This window comes from Palaemon carinicauda, chromosome 5 (genome assembly GCF_036898095.1).
Source record: "Palaemon carinicauda isolate YSFRI2023 chromosome 5, ASM3689809v2, whole genome shotgun sequence".
Taxonomy (NCBI): Eukaryota; Metazoa; Arthropoda; class Malacostraca; order Decapoda; family Palaemonidae; genus Palaemon; species Palaemon carinicauda.
Window position 1 is genome coordinate 12,172,100 of NC_090729.1, and position 17,500 is coordinate 12,189,599.

The following is a 17,500-nucleotide window of genomic DNA, read 5'->3' on the forward strand; positions in this document are numbered from 1 at the left end:
CGAACATTCTGACGTCGGATGTGTCATGGGTGAAGAAGGAGATCCTCAAGCTCTACAAAGAGTACTGCATCTTGGTGAAATCCAAGTCACGAAAAATAGAGATGGAAGAAATGATGAGATGCATCTTCAGAGACAGCCTCGAAGATATGTTCAACATCGCGCATTGTAAGGCAATGGAAGCGAGGATCCCCGAGGAAGACAAGGCATTCTTGAAGTCTCAGAGGGAGGACCGGCAGAGCTGCTCCATGGCTGGCGCGGACGAGAAGCTGAAACAAGTGACTGAGGAGAAGAGATGTAAGAGACAAAGGATGGAGGAGATGAAGAAGAAGGACCCGGCTGCTTCGTCATCCACTCTTGATCGTAACGTGGCTTTAGAGTCTTCTACTTCATCCTCATCAGCCAACAAAGACACGGAGGACGATTTCAAATCCCCGACACCAGCTACAACATCTCGACGCCGTCGACTTCCCCAGGAGAACAAGCTCATCAAGGAGCTGACCCCTGCTTGGGAACGCGACAACCTGTCCGCCTGTGCTGCAACATCCTCCTACGCCGCTGCTGCAATGAGCCTCGGCCATGACATCGAACGTATCACTGTGTCCCGTTCGTCAATCCACCGGGCCATACTCAAGAACCGTGAACAGATTGCCATGTATCTCTCCTTCAAGCCTGAAGTCCCTTTGGTGCTGCATTGGGACGGCAAGTTGTTACCCAGTCTAGCGGACGGGAGGTCATTGGAGGAGACAGTCGCCGTCTTGGTGTCTGGGGAGGATACGGAGGAACTTCTGGGTATTCCTGTGTCTTCTGACGGAACAGGACAAGCTGTTGCGGAAACAGTCTTGAAGCTGGTGCGGGAAGGCAGCTTGGAGGGCAACATCATTGGAATGTCATTGGACACGACAGCAGCCAACACGGGGATGGTTCAAGGAGCATGTATTAGGATTGAACATGCACTGGAGAAGCCCCTGGTGTGATTGCCATGACACCACCCTATCCTGGAAGTTGTTCTGAAGGATGTCTTCGTGGCTTGCATGGGCCCATCATCTGGTCCTGACATATCCATTTTCATGAGGCTCCAGAACCGTTGGCCTTCTGTTAACCAGAGCCGACCACAGCCCCTGACATTGACTGTTCTGTCATACGACGAAGACGCTCACCGATTTGAGATGCTTCGTCACTTGAAACATCTGCTTGACTGTGGGAATCATCCACGCGAAGACTACAAAGAGTTAATCTTGCTCAGCGTTACCTACCTTGGAGGAGAGGTCCCTACATCCTTCCGTGCTCCTGGTGCTTACCATATGGCCAGATGGATGGCCAAGGCCATCTACGCCGTGAAGATCATGCTCTTCCATGACCAGCTAGAGATGAGCAGGCGCGAGTTGGCGGAGGTCCGTCGAGTGGCATTCCTTGTGACCATGGTCTACTCGAAATACTGGAACGAGTCAATGATTCCGTCCTACACAGCCAAGAACGACCTGGACTTCATAACTGATGTAAAGAGGATCTGCGATAATGGGGTGGCGTCGGTTGTGGAACGTGCAATGCGGCGTCATCTCTGGTACTTTTCTGAGGATCTGATTGGACTGGCCATCTTTGATGACCGCATCAGCCCGGAGCAGAAGGCGGCAATGGTAAAGGGGATGAAGCGTCCTTCAACGAATAAGAATCCACGGCGCCCCAAGTCGAAGACACCAATCAATCTCAACGGGCCGCTTTCCGCCTTTTGCTCAGTGCGGTCGATGGAGCTTCTCAAATGTGTCCTAGGAGGCAGGTATTCCCAAGAGCCGACTTTTCTTGAGCTGAGTCCTGAATATATATATATATATATATATATATATATATATATATATATATATATATATATATATATATATATATATATATATATATATATATATATATATATATATATATATATATATATATATATATATGGGTTTTGAGCAAAGTGAAAAATCTATTTTTGGGTGAGATACCTATGTAGTCCTGATGGAAGTTCCTTCTGGGTAGCTTCCTTGGGTATATTTGACTACGGTGATATTCCCAGATAATTTACCTTAAGGTATTCAGAAATTTAACTCCTGGAGCGAATATCCCTAAATAAACTTAACCTGGGATATCGCATAATATCAGAGGACGTATTCTTGACACAGTCCATTATCTCTACAAATCTCAAACCAAAAGCATCAATGCAAACAGGAAATTTGCCGCTACCTCTGAGGATGGTGCCATCATTGCACGTGACTTTAATGCTCACCAGCTGTTTCTGAACTCAACATCTGCAACAAACAAGACAGGAAGACACTTGACTCCACTACGGCATGAATATCCTGACGTAACATTGCTTAACAATATGTTGAAAGCAACCAATCTAGGTGGTGGTCATCTATACCTTACCTATCTATCAAGCACCATCCAAAGGGTTGCTAAATGGCAACTGCAATGGCAATCTACACCCCGGCAATCTACACCCCGAATAGAATTAACACTTCAAGGGGTCAAAGTGGCAAGAAAACGAGAAACGAGAATGAAAGGAGAGCCGCTAACAAGGCTCCTCTCCTATCTCGCTTCAAGCGCGTACATAGCGCCGCCGACGGCGCTATCTGCATTTCTTCTAGCGATACACTAGGTGGGTCCATCAGGAAGACATGGTTATCTCACCCAAAAATTGATTTTTTGCTTCACTCAAAATCCGTTTTTTGGGCTCAAGCCATGTCGTCCTCATGGAAGTATACCAGTGCATTACTGTATCTGCGGATTTTCAGATCGTGCCGTACCCTCAAGAAAGTATTTCCTGGTCAGCATACACCTAGAGACCTGAGATGTTACCGTCATACATCATTTCATCTAAACATAAACCATGTTAGTGCTTCCTGCCCCCTACATGGATGAGTCGTACTAGACTCTGGAAAAATTCTCGAGGAGTACATATACTTATGTATGAATACCAGACAAGCCAATATAGCGGTCTCACCCTATGTTATGTAAAGCAAAGTTTGTAAAAGAACCGCTCGCGTTGATATGAAGTACCGACAAGTTCCCCGGTGTGCCGTTCTATTACTGGATTGGACAAAGGTTTATATCCAAATAGGAAGTAATTTGTATATCTGCCACCGTCCCTATAGGGCATGAAGTCCTCCCTACTAGGGGAAAGCATAAACCAATGAATGTTTGCTTGTAGTAAGGAACAATCTTTAGGATTATTCATGTTAAAATTATTCATAATTTAAAGTAAAGCTAAACCATTTTCTAGTAAAATGACACAGGCGAATAAGGCGCAAGGTTCACAAGAAATATTTCATTGACAATCAAAAAAAATAAAAATAATTTAATCAGCAATTATACAAGTATAAGAAGTGGATAACCAACAAATAAGCATAAGGATCATAGTAAACAGAAAAATTGTTTCATCTGAAAAGAAAGGATATATGCGCCACTTTTAATACTGAGATATTAAAATCACAAAAGTCTGTCTTACTATTCAATCACACTGGCGTCGGAAACGCTTGGCACACGTGTCTGCACTTATACTTGGTTCACCTTTGTTTATGGAACAGTCAACGAGGACACCTTAGTGACCAAACACTTAGTCTGTAGAACAGTCAGTGACTACACACCCACCCTTGAATTAATCGTCCCAATTAATTTCACTATTCCTCGCAGAATTAAACAGTAGGTTTGACAACACTACCTACTGCTACCAGAGACCTCTTCAGTTGCTCCACTTGCTTCGCATAGTGTCTAAAGAATACCCTGGATGACTTCCAGCCAGTGAATGAGCGAAGATGTTCGAAATCTATGTTATTAAAGAAATTTATGGACGAGACAACTTTTCTCGGATCATGACCTGCGGGTGTACTATCTGGATCCGCCCTGCGAATAGAATAGGTGATTTTTGCCCTTAGTTGTTTCAGAGATAAATTTGAGCCTGATGTTTGTCCCCTAAACAGTTGACCTCCCCTAAAGTCTGAAGTTCTACGGAGATAGACATTTAGGCACTCCACTGGACATAGAGATGCATCTTCTTTCAGATGGCAGGTTCTCCAGGGACCCCACCTGGTGATGGGTAGCTCATTCTTGGCAAGAAACGTTGGGTCCGGAAAAAGATTTAGTTCTCCCCCATCTAAGAACTGAACATGACCTTCCTCTCTCGAGAGGGCTACTATTTCACTAACTCTAGCCCCCGAAGCAAGTGCAAACAGAAATATAACTTTTTGGGTCAAATCCTTTAAAGCACACTCCACATTGTTCAACAGTGAAACAAAATGAAGAACCTTATCCAGAGACCATGAAATGGGTTATGGAGGTGCTGATGGTCTGAGCCTAGCACAGGCCTTCGGAATTTTGTTAAAAATGTCGTTAGAGAGGTTGACCTGGAAGGCATATAGAATAGGTCTTTTCAAGGCGGACTTCCACGTTGATATTATGTTGGTTGCTAAACCTTGACCATGGAGGTGGATGAAGAATGATAAGCAGATGTCTGTCGAGATCTTTTGTAGATTCTTCGCCTTGACAAAGGACACCCTTTCCTCCATGATGACTCATATTGTCGTCTGGTGGATTTGGACTTATATTCCTCTAAAAAGTCTATACTGTCTTTTGATATCCCGAAACGTTTTCTCACTGCTGGGGAGAGAAAATCATGAGCTGCGGGTTCCGAGTTTTCTGTGATGAAGCGCAGACCATCGACTTCTGAACTCGCTGAGTCAAAACTGGATCTGGAAGCGGTAGAAACTTCAGCTGTAGTTCTGATGACAAAGGGAACCATACGCTGTTCGGTCACTTGTGAGCCATTACTGCCGCTATTCCCTTGAAAGATCTTAGTTTGTCGAGGACCCTCAGTAGAAGGTTGTGAGGAGGGAACAGGTAAATCCTGGACCATCTGTTCCAGTCGAGGGACATAGTGTCCACTGCTTCCACTAGGGTATCCTCGTACAGGACACGTAGAGAGGTAACTATGTTGTCTTTTGTCGCAAAGAGGTCTATCTGCAGTTCCGGGACTTGACTAAGGATGAAAGAGAATGATCCTGCATCTAGGGACTATTCAGACTCTATCGGCGTGAGCCTGGATAGAGCGTCCGCAGTCACATTGCGGACTCCTTGAAGGTGAACTGCTGACAAGTGCCATCGCTTCTTCTCCGCTAGCTGGAAGATGGCCAATGTCACTAGGTTGATTTGAGGTGACCTCGATCCTTGTCGATTCAGGCATCTCACTATCACCTCGCTCTCTAGTACGAATCATATGTGGATCGAGCGGCGAGAGGAGACTTTCTTCAATGTAAGAAGTACTGTCATGGCTTCCAGAATGATTTATGTGAAATTTCTTGAATAGGTTGGACCAGGTTCCTTGGGCCTTCATCCGGTGAGAATGACCTCCCCATTCTTCCTTCAAGGCGTCTGTATGAATAGTCATAGAGGAGGGAGGTGGCTGAAGAAGCACCGTTTTTTTCAGTTTTTTGGCTTTGGACCACGGCTTGAGAAGCGTTCGCAGACGAGTCAGTATTGGTTTTATCAGATCACTTCGCCCGTTTGATGCATATTTTCTCCAAACTCCGGTTGCATCCCTTAGCTGTGCTCTTAACACTGGGTTTGTTCCTGAGGCAAACTGGAGAGAGCCCGGCACTCTCTCCTGTTCACGTCTAGATATCCTTTTGGATTCAAGAAGTCTCTTTACAGAACCTGCTATTTCTTTCCTCTTCTTTACAGGGATGGAAAGTTGGTGTGACAGTAAGTCCCAGTGGATTCCCGGCCACAGAAACTTTTGAGATGGAGAAAGCCGAAACTTTTTTCTGTTGATCTTGAGACCTAGATGTTCCAGAAACTGGATCACCTGTTGGGAAGCTTGCATGTACTCTGTCTTGGATGCTGTCCACACCAGCCAGTCGTCCAGGTAGGCTACTACTTGGATTCCCTTTAGACGTAATTGTTGGAGAGCTGCTTTCGCAAGTTTCGTGAAGATTCTTGGGGCTATGTTTACCCCAAATGGCATGGCTCTGAAGGCGTAGAGTCTTCGTTGTTGCTTGAATCCTAGGTAGGAGGAGAGGTGACGACTGATTGGGGTGTGCCAATAAGCGTCTGACAAGTCTATGGAGACGGTAAATGACCGCTTGGGTAGTAAGGTCCTTATGTGTTGGAGCGTTAGCATCTTGAACTTGTAGTTCACTATGAACTTGTTGAGTGGCTACAAGTCCAGAATGACTCTGAGTTTTTCTGAGTGCTTCTGTGGAACACAAAACAGCCTTCCTTGGAACTTGATGGACTTTACCCTTCGGATTATTCTTTTCTCCAAGAGTTCTCGGATGTATTATTCCAGAACGGGGGTAGAGTGTTGGAAGAATTGTGGGAATGGAGGTGGAGTGCTGTACCAGCTCCAACCCAGTCCATTCTTGATTAGGCTGTGGGCCCAGGGATCGAAGGTTAAAGATGAAGTCTCCCTCCTACCAGAAGCATTTCACTTCTGCTGCTGTTAACCAGAGGCTTTGCCTCCTTGACCGCGTCCTCCCCTGAACCGCCTTCCCCTTGAGGGTGTCTAGATGAACCTCTGGCTGATCCTCTAGCTCTTGGACGAAAGGTAGTAGACTGCCCTTCGAATGCTGGGTTAAATGCCGGAGGCTGCGTTGTCACGGCATGTGTACCAACTGGTACGTGGTCGGGATTTTTGCCACCATCTGGGGAACTGCGGTCATGGGAAGTTGCTGCTGTTGCTGTCTGTGCGGCTTGGCCAGCCGAGAGGGTAGCCTAGGCTTCTTAGTCTTCCTTTTTGGTTGGGGACCTTCATCCAGGGAAGACTTTCTTTTAAGAGATAGTCCCTACTTCTGGAGAAGGTTTCTATTTTCTGTGGCGGCCTTATACACTACCTCTTTGACCACTCCACTAGGGAAGAGGAGATTAATTTCCTTAGTTCGTGCCTCACTGCAGCCGAGGCAAACACGAACTCCCTACAAGCTCTCCTAGCTTTGATGAAACTGTAGAGGTTCTTCGTCACTGTTGCTAGATGTGTTTTGGCCACTACCATAAACATCTCTTGATCTTTGGGGTCAATTGCCATCGTCTCCCGAGTCGTTTGTAGAGGCATTGAAGTGACAAGTCTTTCTTTTGTCTCTTGCTCCCTACGCAAGAGAAAATCAGACTGCTTCGGGAGGTCTTCACCGAACAGACATCCGGCAATATCGGCCTCCAACTTCCCGACTGAGAAGGAAAGATGGACGTCCTTCCAGTCTTTCTGGTCCATGGGTAAGGCCAAGGACAGAGGTTTATACTACTCCAAGGAGGGACATGTTTTACCTGCCTTGACCGCTTTCAAAACAGCCTTAAATCCCTTTTCCATAAAGGGAAAGGCTCTGGTAGGGGAGGCCACAAAGGCAGAATGCTTCTTCATCAAAGCAGGTACCTTTGAGTTTGTGAAGCCCCTCTCCTTCAGTGAGCTTGACAGTAAAGCTTGTGCTTTATTGGGGTCAAAAACTATGACCTACTTCGGCTCGAAGGGAATTGAGCCCAACTTGTCCGAAATTACAATCTTTCCTGTCGTCATAGGCATGTGCTCGGCATCCGTCCAAGGATTGGCATCCGAGCTTCTTCTGTGGCCCACGTGATGCAGCAAGTCTTCGCATCTCCAACTTCATTGCAGCTTCCTTCTCATCATTCTTCTTCTGCATCTGCTGAATCATTTCAACGATGAAAGAAAGAGACCTTCCCAGATCCTCTGGGATAGCAGACGATGTTGAGGGAACAGGTTCAGGGACCTTGATCAGAGTAACCGACCCCTCGTCGATTTCTTCCCCCTCAGTATCCGGAGCCTGGGTCAGCTCCTCTTCCTGGTCTTCTGCTAGGTCCTTTTCGGTGTACTTGGACACCTCAGACATCCTATCGTCCAGTTGGATGTCTTGTTGGGCGTCCGAGACTTCAGAATCCACCGGAATCAAAACCACAGGTATCTCCGCTTGAGGCTGGGGAATCACTGCATCCGCTAATGCCTTGTGGAAAAGGTGAGCCCTCATCTTCTCGCTTGGAAGATAGGGGCCAGAAGTATTCTTCTGGAAGCCCCTCACCCAGGTTCGAAGCTTTTCCCACGATGCGTCCCTTGACTTCGCCGACTTAGGGGCGTCAAACGCTTTGGTAATCAGGTTAGTGCATATCGTACATACCTGCGGGTCCCAATACCGGAGATCACCTATGGAGACTGCGCATGCTGCGTGCCTCCTGCACAATTCATGTCCACAGAAGTTCTTACTGCGGACAATGCAGAACATACTCCCGCACTTCGGATGGTCCTCCTGTATAGAGAGGAAATTCCATAAGCATCAAGTTAAAAACATATCACTGGATAACTAATGTTAAAATATATAAAGCTTAAAATAACTAAGCTAGAAAGGTAAGACACTCTTTTATTTCCTGCTCAGCTAATTACTGTAACCTTCCAGATAATAAAACTTTATGGTTAATCTTATTCTGGAATAACCATCAAGGTATTTCCAAAGGAAAATGTAGGTTTAGCTCACACCAATATGAATAATTTTAATATACTGGATAGTTAATAAAGAAAGAACTCACTTTTTTCATCTCAACGGTGTCACAAAAGGCTGTACTAGACAACACAAGAATGTTGGAAAAACTTAGTGTTATAATGTATTCTATACTATAGTTTTCTCCATGCAGTATATACTATACTGTAAAAATACTGGCTACTGTATATAATATAACATGCCAGCCGGCTCGTACCTTAAATTAGTTCCAAGGTATACTACCTTTAGACTACTGGACGGAAGATCGCTGGCGCAAATATGTGTGCTTGCCGGCAGTGTCTGCCGGCCGGCAACTATGAAAGCTAGCATCCGGCTGCGGGCCACTAATCGTAGCGGCCGGCAGATCTTATGGTGAGCTTCTGTTGCCGGCTGGCAATGGTATGCTACCTATTCCGGCTGGCAGCAAAAGGGAACCAGAGAGCTTCCACCTGCCCGGCTGCCGGCCACTTGAGCCGGCAGTCGAGCTAGGGTACAACACTAGAAGAGAAACAGAATGGATGTAAGGACATAAGACGGCACTACCTTACAGCCCTGCATCCAGAAAGAGTGAACATAAAAAAGAGGAGAATGTGAAATTCAGGCTTCTTTCTATCCAATGCCGCCTGGCTCTACTTGACAGACATGGATGTGAGACCAAGGGAGGTCTTGGGAACACCATAGAGAAGTTAGACATTTGCCGGCCGGCACAAACTTGCCGGCTGGCAAGGGACTGTGTCAGCTCCACATCTTAACCTATACTAGGTATATATGTAGAACGACGGCCAAGAGATGTAACGGCTAGCCCATTACTAAGGATAGGGGGGAAAGGGAGAAGAGGGTCCTACAAACTCCGCTTTAGTAATAGATCACCCCGTGGCCAAGAAAGCTCATCCTAGCATAGGGGTAATCAAGGGAGGGAGGCTGGCAATACTTGTCATCTTCCTCAGTACTAAAACAAAGATTGGTGTTGTTATTCATGAGGAAAGAAGAATCTTATCCTTCAAACCAAGAACAACAACACTGGCCTAGTCTGCTAGATCACTAGAAGAAGGAATCATCTCGTACAGAAACCTTCGGAGGTGGTCTAGGGAGGCTAAGCCTCCTATGTCTGCACATGGTCTAGCAAAGGAATCTCATTCTTTATGCTAGAAAGAAACAGACCCAGACTGAATACTCTGATGTCCTGCCCCCTCCTGAAGCCAGATTCTCTGGAAACAGGAAAGAACAGAACACCCTAATATAGTTATATGTAAATGTTTATTCAGATAAACCATTAGGGTTAAGCCTAAGGCTTAAAACAGAGGGAAAAGGATTGCGCTTAATCTCCGAGGAGAAAAGAGCAACCGGGGAGTGTACGAAAGTATACTAAGGCCCCATAGGCTACTAGCCAAAGCGCGAAGAGAATCGATTACCTAAATCACCAAAGCTCTTTCGTATATGATCTTGGAAGAAATATTAACAATATCTTATTCATATAAAACTGCCTTAAGCTTCAATAAATTTTAAAACACTCGGAAATCTGAATATCATGCATGAAAGTACTAGGGCCAAATGACTAGGCTACAAAGCTGGGCGAATGCTAGGATCGGTATTTCAATCGCCGAAACAGAAATACTAATGGATCATATAAAGAATTCCTATGTAATGCTAAATAGCTAAAACTATTAAAGCATAAGGGTAGGGAACGACGCTCTGGCTAACTAAATGACTCATGCATGGCGAGCGACGGCGTCCTGGACGCCTACGGTAGGCAACATCTCTTGTAACGAAAATATCGCTATCAAATTATTTTAAAAACACCAAGAGCTTACATTTATACATAATAAAGATAATACTCAACTTTCCAGAGGCAGAAAAGGCTGGAGAAACCATCATAAGGTTGAAATAATCCAAGATTTACGAGAAAATTCAGGGAAAACACTGAGTTGTTGAGCTACGTAAAAAGGAATGCAGATGGCGCCGTCGGCGGAGCTATGTATGCACTCGAAGCGAGATAGAAGAGGTTCCTTGTTAGCAGCTCTCCTTTCATTCTCGTCTTTCGTTTTCTTGCCACTTTGACCCCTCGAAGTGTTAATTCTATTTTGGGTGTAGATTGCAATGTGACGTGTCAAGAATACGTCCTCTGATATTATGCGATATCCCTGGTTAAGTTTATTTAGGGATATTTGCTCCATGAGTTAGAATTCTGGATACCTTAAGGTAAATTCTCTGGGAATATCACCGTAGTCAAATATACCCAAGAAAGCTATCCTAAAGGAACTTCCATCAGGACGACATGGCCTGAGCCCAAAAATGTATATATTGTAATATGAATAATTAATTCTGTTTTGAATAGTTCGGGAAAGAGATTGAGTAGACAATTGTTCAAATGTCAGTTAACTATTTGTCCCCCATTTATTGGCAAGAACGAAGGTTTTGGAGGTCATGAAACAGCAACGAGAATTATAGTCGGCAGTGAGGTGTCTGTCTTCAAGGAAGGTCACTGATACGTTTGGAAGATACGGTGTTGGATCCGGTGTTTCACCGTTGAGTTCTGAGCAATCAATTCCATTCCCATCTGATGGTTGTAGCTGTACAAGAAGCAGCGTGGGCCCTCTCGAGTTACGTTGGTGTGTCCTGTTTTGATGTGGGAATTTCAGGAGCGTGGCTTCATTCCAGGATTGTAATTTCTAGGTGTAACTCCGTATCGGTGGCTGAAGAAGAACCTCTCACTCAAGACGGCGTCAATGACCTTAGATGTCAGGATGCCTGAAAACTTTAAATCATTCATTCATTCTCACTCAAGAAATTGTTTCTGAATACTCTCTATTCACTCGGAGACCTCTAGAACTTCTTGTTTGAATGTCAGCTAAGTTTAGTTTTATTATATTTATTATTTTTCCATGAATATTACCTGAGCTCTTAGATACCGGTCGTATCTGCAAGTGTTTGTTATTTAAGCATAATAAAAATGCTTTGAAGTGTTGTTTCGTGTGTAATTTTCCTCCTCATAATTAAACCTGTTTTTAAATGTGTTGTGGTTGTTCATGATGTGAACATCGTAATATATTTAGGGGTCTTGTCCGGGATCGTTGAATTTCAATTTGAGTAAAACAGGTTTAAATGAGGAGTTAATTTAATTGTTGTAGGTTTGAGTGAGGTCATTTAGTTGTTTTATAGCCATTGTAACCAATCATGTCTGAGCCTGAAACAGAATATTTAGAAAGTGACTTTGACATAAAGAATTTCTGTTGTCCTTACCGGGGGTTTCGGCTTTTCAATGTCTGTGTAAACGAGAACTTGTGTTAATTGCTAATTATCTAGACATAGGTTTTACTATGGATATGAAAAAGGATGATTTGATAAAGGGTTTGATAGGACACTCTGGTATTGTAGAGGAGAAGGCAGAAGTTTCAAGGGTAAAGGAAAGTGATAGCATAGAAGCTTTGAAACTTGGAATAAAGCTGAAGGAGTCAGATATAACTGTTGAACGTGAAAGAGTAGCTGCTGAACGTGAAAGAGTGGAAGAAAGGGAGAGAGGGAGGAAACTTTAGCGTGAAAGAATGAAACACAAACTAAAGTTATGGGAAATTAGGGTAAGACACAGACAAGGTAGTGGAGATTTTGATTTAGCTAAATACATGAAGATGGTTCCCCCTTTTGATGAAAATGAAGTAACTAATTGTTTTATAACTTTTGAGAAAGTAGCGAAAGGAATGGGCTGGCCTAAGACCTCATGGTCTATATTATTACAATGTGCATTGAAAAGTAGGGCTCAAGAGGTATTTTCTAGTTTGTCTGAGGAGACGTGTGATAATTATGACAAATTAAAAAAGTGTATTCTCAAAGCATATGAATTAGTGCCAGACCCTTACAGGTTGAAATTTCATAGGCTTTTTAAAACACGAGATCAGACTTACGTAGACTTTGCTCGTATAAAAGCTAAATTTCTTGACAATTGGTTGAGATCTAAAGAAATCTGTGATTTAAAAAGGTTTAAACAACTAATATTGTTAGAAGAGTTTAAGAATTGTTTATCTAAGGATTTGAAGGTGCACTTAGAGGAGCTTCAGGTTGAGAGCTTAGAGAAAGCTGCCATTATGGCTGACGAGTACTCACTGATGCAAAAAGTTTTTGAAGGGAAAAATTTGGTTAGGGGTACAAGCAGCAAAGAGAGTTTTCAGGAATGGAAAAGTGGTAAGAGTAAAACTGAAAACGCAAGTGATTTGGATGAAAGTGTTGTAGCTCCAGTATTGAAAGGTAGTAGTTTGCCTAGTGGGCAGAGGATGCCAATTATATGTTATAACTGTTGGTCCTTAAGGGACGGTAATAGAGAGCACAAACCACTTGCTTTGATAAGCAGGGTAAGTGCTGATAGAGAGATTAGTGCATTAAGTGACGGTGAGAAAAGCCCTGGGCTCTCTGATTTGGAGAGATATAAGTCATTTGTGTCTTATGGTAGTGTAGCTACAGAAAGTGGTAAGAGTAGAAAAGGATTAGTTATCCTTAGAGATACATAGGCCCTACAGTTATTGATTTTGAATAGGGCATTGCCTGAAGGTTTCAAGTATGAGGTTAAGGAAAACATATTGATTGAAAGTTTTCCAAAAGAGATAATCTTTTGTCCGTACGAGACTGTGATTCTGGAGTCTGATCATGCAACGGGTCTGGTTAGGGTTGCCGTTGAGGAAGAAATTCTTGTATAAGGAGTTGATTTAATATGGGCCAATGATATTGGTGGTAATAGGGTTTTAAGTAACCTACGGTTATTTAGCTATCCTCAGTTTTGTGAAAGCACGGAGAGGTTGGAAGAAGAATTTCCTGGTATTTTTCCTGTGTGTGCTATCACACGGTCTATGCGGAAAGTGAAAGCTAGTAGGGATTCCAAGATTGATTTCTTGAAGTGTTTTCTTGGAAAATTTGGTAATTGTTCTGAACATAGTAAGGTTTTAGCTGTATCTAGAGAGAAATTCATAAAGGATCAAGAAAATGACCTAGAGCTAGCAGAGATAGCTGCAAAGGCTTTTTCAGATAGGAAAATTGAGAACATTCCAGATGGGTATTATTTTGAAGATGAATTATTGATGAGAAAATTTAGAGCCTCTAAGGTTGCTGCCGATGAAGAAAGGAAAGTTAATTATCAAAGTCGTTCCTCTAAATTACAGACCCTCTATTTTACATTTAGCAAATCAGAATCCATTTAATGGCCATTTCGGAGTCAATGAAACTTTTTGCAAATTAATGAAATACTTTTACTGGCGTGGGATTCATTCTGATGTTAAAGAGTTTTGTAAAACATGACATGTGTGTCAAATGATCGGAAAACCGAATCAAAAGTTTACTAAAGCTCCCCTTGAACCCATACCAGCCATGGAAGAACCATTCCATAGGGTATTAGTGGACAATGTTGGGCCATTGCCAAAGTCAAAAGGTGGAAATCAGTATATACTTACAATCATGGACAGATCCAATAGGTATCCTGAGCCCATTCTGTTCCCGAATGTCTGCTCTAAGAATATTGTAAATGGGATGCTACAATTTTTCACTCGGTTAGGATTGCATAAAGAGGTTCAGTCGGACCAGCGTTAAAATATCTTGAGCAATATATTTAGACAAGCAATGAAGGAACTAGGAATCAGGCAGGTAACTTCATCAGCGTACCATCCTCAGAGCCAAGGGGCTGTAGCAAGGTACCATCAAACCTTGAAAACTATGTTGAGAAAATTTTGTTTGGAGAACAGAAGCGATTGGGATAAAGGTCTGCCCTTCCTTCTGTTTGCCTCCAGAGAAATCCCCAATGAATCGTTAGGGTTTTCCCCCTTCGAGTTAGTATTTTGTCATCAGGTTAGAGGACCTTTAAAATTAATTAAAAATCAGTGTATTAATAATGTTGAAGATTCAAATTTGTTGGACTATGTTTCAGATTCTAGGGAAAGAAACAGGAAAACCGGGGACATAGCAAGAGATAACTTAATGGAAGCTCAGCAGAAGATGAAAAAATACTATGATTTAGGAGCCAAAATGTTGACTACAAACCAGAAGAGGACGTATTGGTATTCCTTCCAGTAGCAGGTCAGCCATTACATGCTAAGTTTTCTGGGCCTTACATAATAGAAAAGAAGGTAGGAAAATACGGATTATGTTGTTCTTACTCCAGATAGGAGAAGGAAAAAGAGGTTGTGCCATGTTAACATGTTAAAACCATATTTTTCAATGGCGCCAAAGCCAGTCTTATTGAACATAAAGTTAAATAATAATAGTAATTAAGAAAAACTTAAACTTGCTACTGAGGTTAAAGACTGGCCTTTTTAAAATTCAGAGGCTTTAAGGAATTTGAGGAATAAATTGGTTCATCGTGATGAAAGTAGAGTTTAGGAGTTGAGCAATTTATTCTACGATTATAAAAATATATTTTCAGATGTTCCGGGCAGGACCTATTCATTACAGCATGATGTTGGTGTTGGTAATTAAAATCCTATTAAACATCACCCATATTGTATAAATCCGCAAAAGGCAGAGATTGTTGAACGGGAAGTAAAATATATGCTCGCTCATAAATTAATTGAACATAGTAGCACCCAGTGGAGTTCTCCTGTAGTACTTGTCCAAAAAAAAAAAAAAAAAAAAATGATGGTCAATACCGTTTATGTTTTGATTGCAGGAAAGTAAATGCAGTCACCAGGACAGATTCATTCCCAATTCCTAGGGTGGATGACTGTATTGATCGCATTGGAAAGGCCAGATTTACCAGCAAGTTTGACATGTTGAAGGGCTATTGGCAGGTAGGTTTGACAGACAGAGACAAAGAGATATCTGCTTTTGTTAGACCCACTGGTTTATATTCCTGCAATGTCATGACATTTGGAATGAAAAATTCTGGTTGTACTTTTCAGAGAATATTGAATATGATTACCAAAGACCTTGAAGGGTGCACTACTCGTATAGATGATGTGGTAATTGTTAGTGATACTTGGGAATAGCATGTCAAGAGAATTGCTGCATTTTTTACAGAAACTCAGAGAAACAGGTTTGGTACTGAATTTAAATAAATGCGAATTTTGGAAAGCCAAAGTAGTTTATTTGGGGCACGAATTGGGTCATGCCAAAGTAGGACCAAATATTCAAATATTAAAGCAATTTTAGACTTTTCAGTTCCTAAAGATAAATAGGGAGTAATGAGATATCTAGGTCTTGCAGGATATTATAGGAAGATTGTGGCTAATTTTGCAGATATAGTTGCACCACTAACAAATTTGTTGAGGAAAAGGATTGACTTTAAATGGGATAACCAGTGCCAGGAAACTTTTGATAAAGTAAAATCTATTTTGACTACTTCCCCTATTCTGAAAGCACCAGATTTTTCTATTCTTTTCAAACTAGCAGTGGATGCCACTGACAATGGTATTGGTGCAGTATTACTGCAGGAAGACGACACTGGGGTAGAGCATCCACTTGCTTAATTCTCTAAGAAACTGAATGATCTCAGAAGAAATACTCCACCATTGAGAAAGAAACTTTGGGTTTGATTTTGGCTTTACAACATTTTGAGGTATATACCTGTACCCCCTCTTCATTAACCATGTATAGAGACCATAACCCATTAAGATATTTGAATCGTTTCAGGAACAATATTCAGAGATTTGCAAGATGGAGTCTATTTTTACAATCCTACGATTTTAACATCCTACATAACAAAGGAAAGGAAAACGTCATTCTGGATGCATTACACCATGTAACACATGTTTTGTTTATATGTATTTTTTTGATGTTTATATATGTATTTTGTGCTACTGAACTTAAAAATCACATTAGTTTTGCTGTAACATCGATAGTTTTTAACTTACTCTAAATTCAATATTTTCTTGTTATGTATGCAATTTCTCTTTCCCTCTTTTAAGGATAATTAAAGAACATTTATTATTTTTTTCATATATTGAAAAATGTATAGGCAGTACAATATTAGAACAAAAGACATTATACAGCTCTGCATTGTAAATGCTTTGATAACTCCTCTTTTATGATCAGAAGTGCTTGGACGATCGAGATTTTCTAGAGTGCATATTTTCATCTTCTCTCATTAGAGACCATATGTAATCTCCCATCATAGCAGTATTCCATCGTCCTTGATATCTTCTTTCCATAGTTGCTATGTCCTGGTGAAATCTTTCACCCTGCTCTTCACTGACATCACCCAAATTTTCTGGGAAGAAATCAAGGTGAGAATGCAAAAAATTAATTTTCAAGGACATACGACAACCAAGCTTCCTGAAGTTCTCAATAAGTTTTGCTACCAGTTGTTTGTAATTAGGATCTTTGTTATTTCCTAGGAATCCATGGACTACATCACGAAATGCACACCAGGCTTCTTTTTCAATTTTTGTCATCACTCTTTCCAGTTTCTCCGACTTCAACATTGTGTTTACCTGGGGTCCAACGAATATACCACCCTTTATCTTAGCCTCAGATAGTTTTGGAAACATAAGGCGAATTTCCTGAAAAGCTTCTCCTCCAAAATCCAAGGCTTTCACAAACTGTTTAATCAATCCTAGTTTAATGTGAAGTGGGGGCAATAAAACTTTGTTGGAATCTACTAGGGGCTCTCTGTGAACATTTAACATTCCCGGCTGCAGTTCCATTCGTGGGGGCCAGTGAACTTTCTTAAAATGATCATCATCAGCTCTGCTGTCCCATAAGCAAAGGAAACATGAATACTTTGTGTATCCCCCTTGCAAACCAAGCAAAAATGCGAGCATCTTGAAATCCCCACAAACATTCCATTTGAATTCATCATAATTTATTTTATTAAGAAGCTGTCTGACATTTTCATAGTTTTCTTTCTTTTGTACTGAGTGTGCAAGAGGCAAAGATGGATATTTGTTTCCATTGTGGAGTAATACTGCTTTGAGACTTCGTGTTGAGCTATCAATAAACAGCCGCCAATGTGTAGGATCATGCTTGAGTCCAAGAGCAGTAAACAAACCAGTTACATCCTTACAATAACACAGATCATCACTAAT

At 42.1% G+C, this 17,500-nt stretch overlaps 1 protein-coding gene across 2 annotated transcripts in view; it reads right to left on the reverse strand.

The window, feature by feature from the left end:
* Window positions 1–16,487: 16,487 nt before the first annotated feature.
* Window positions 16,488–17,500, reverse strand: part of LOC137640427 (uncharacterized) — a 2,070-nt gene continuing 1,057 nt past the window's right edge. For both annotated transcript variants that reach the window (XM_068372982.1, XM_068372984.1), the window contains exon 2: window positions 16,488–17,500. This exon is cut by the window's right edge. In XM_068372982.1, coding sequence (XP_068229083.1) covers window positions 16,505–17,500 — 996 coding nt within the window. In that variant the 3' untranslated portion in view covers window positions 16,488–16,504.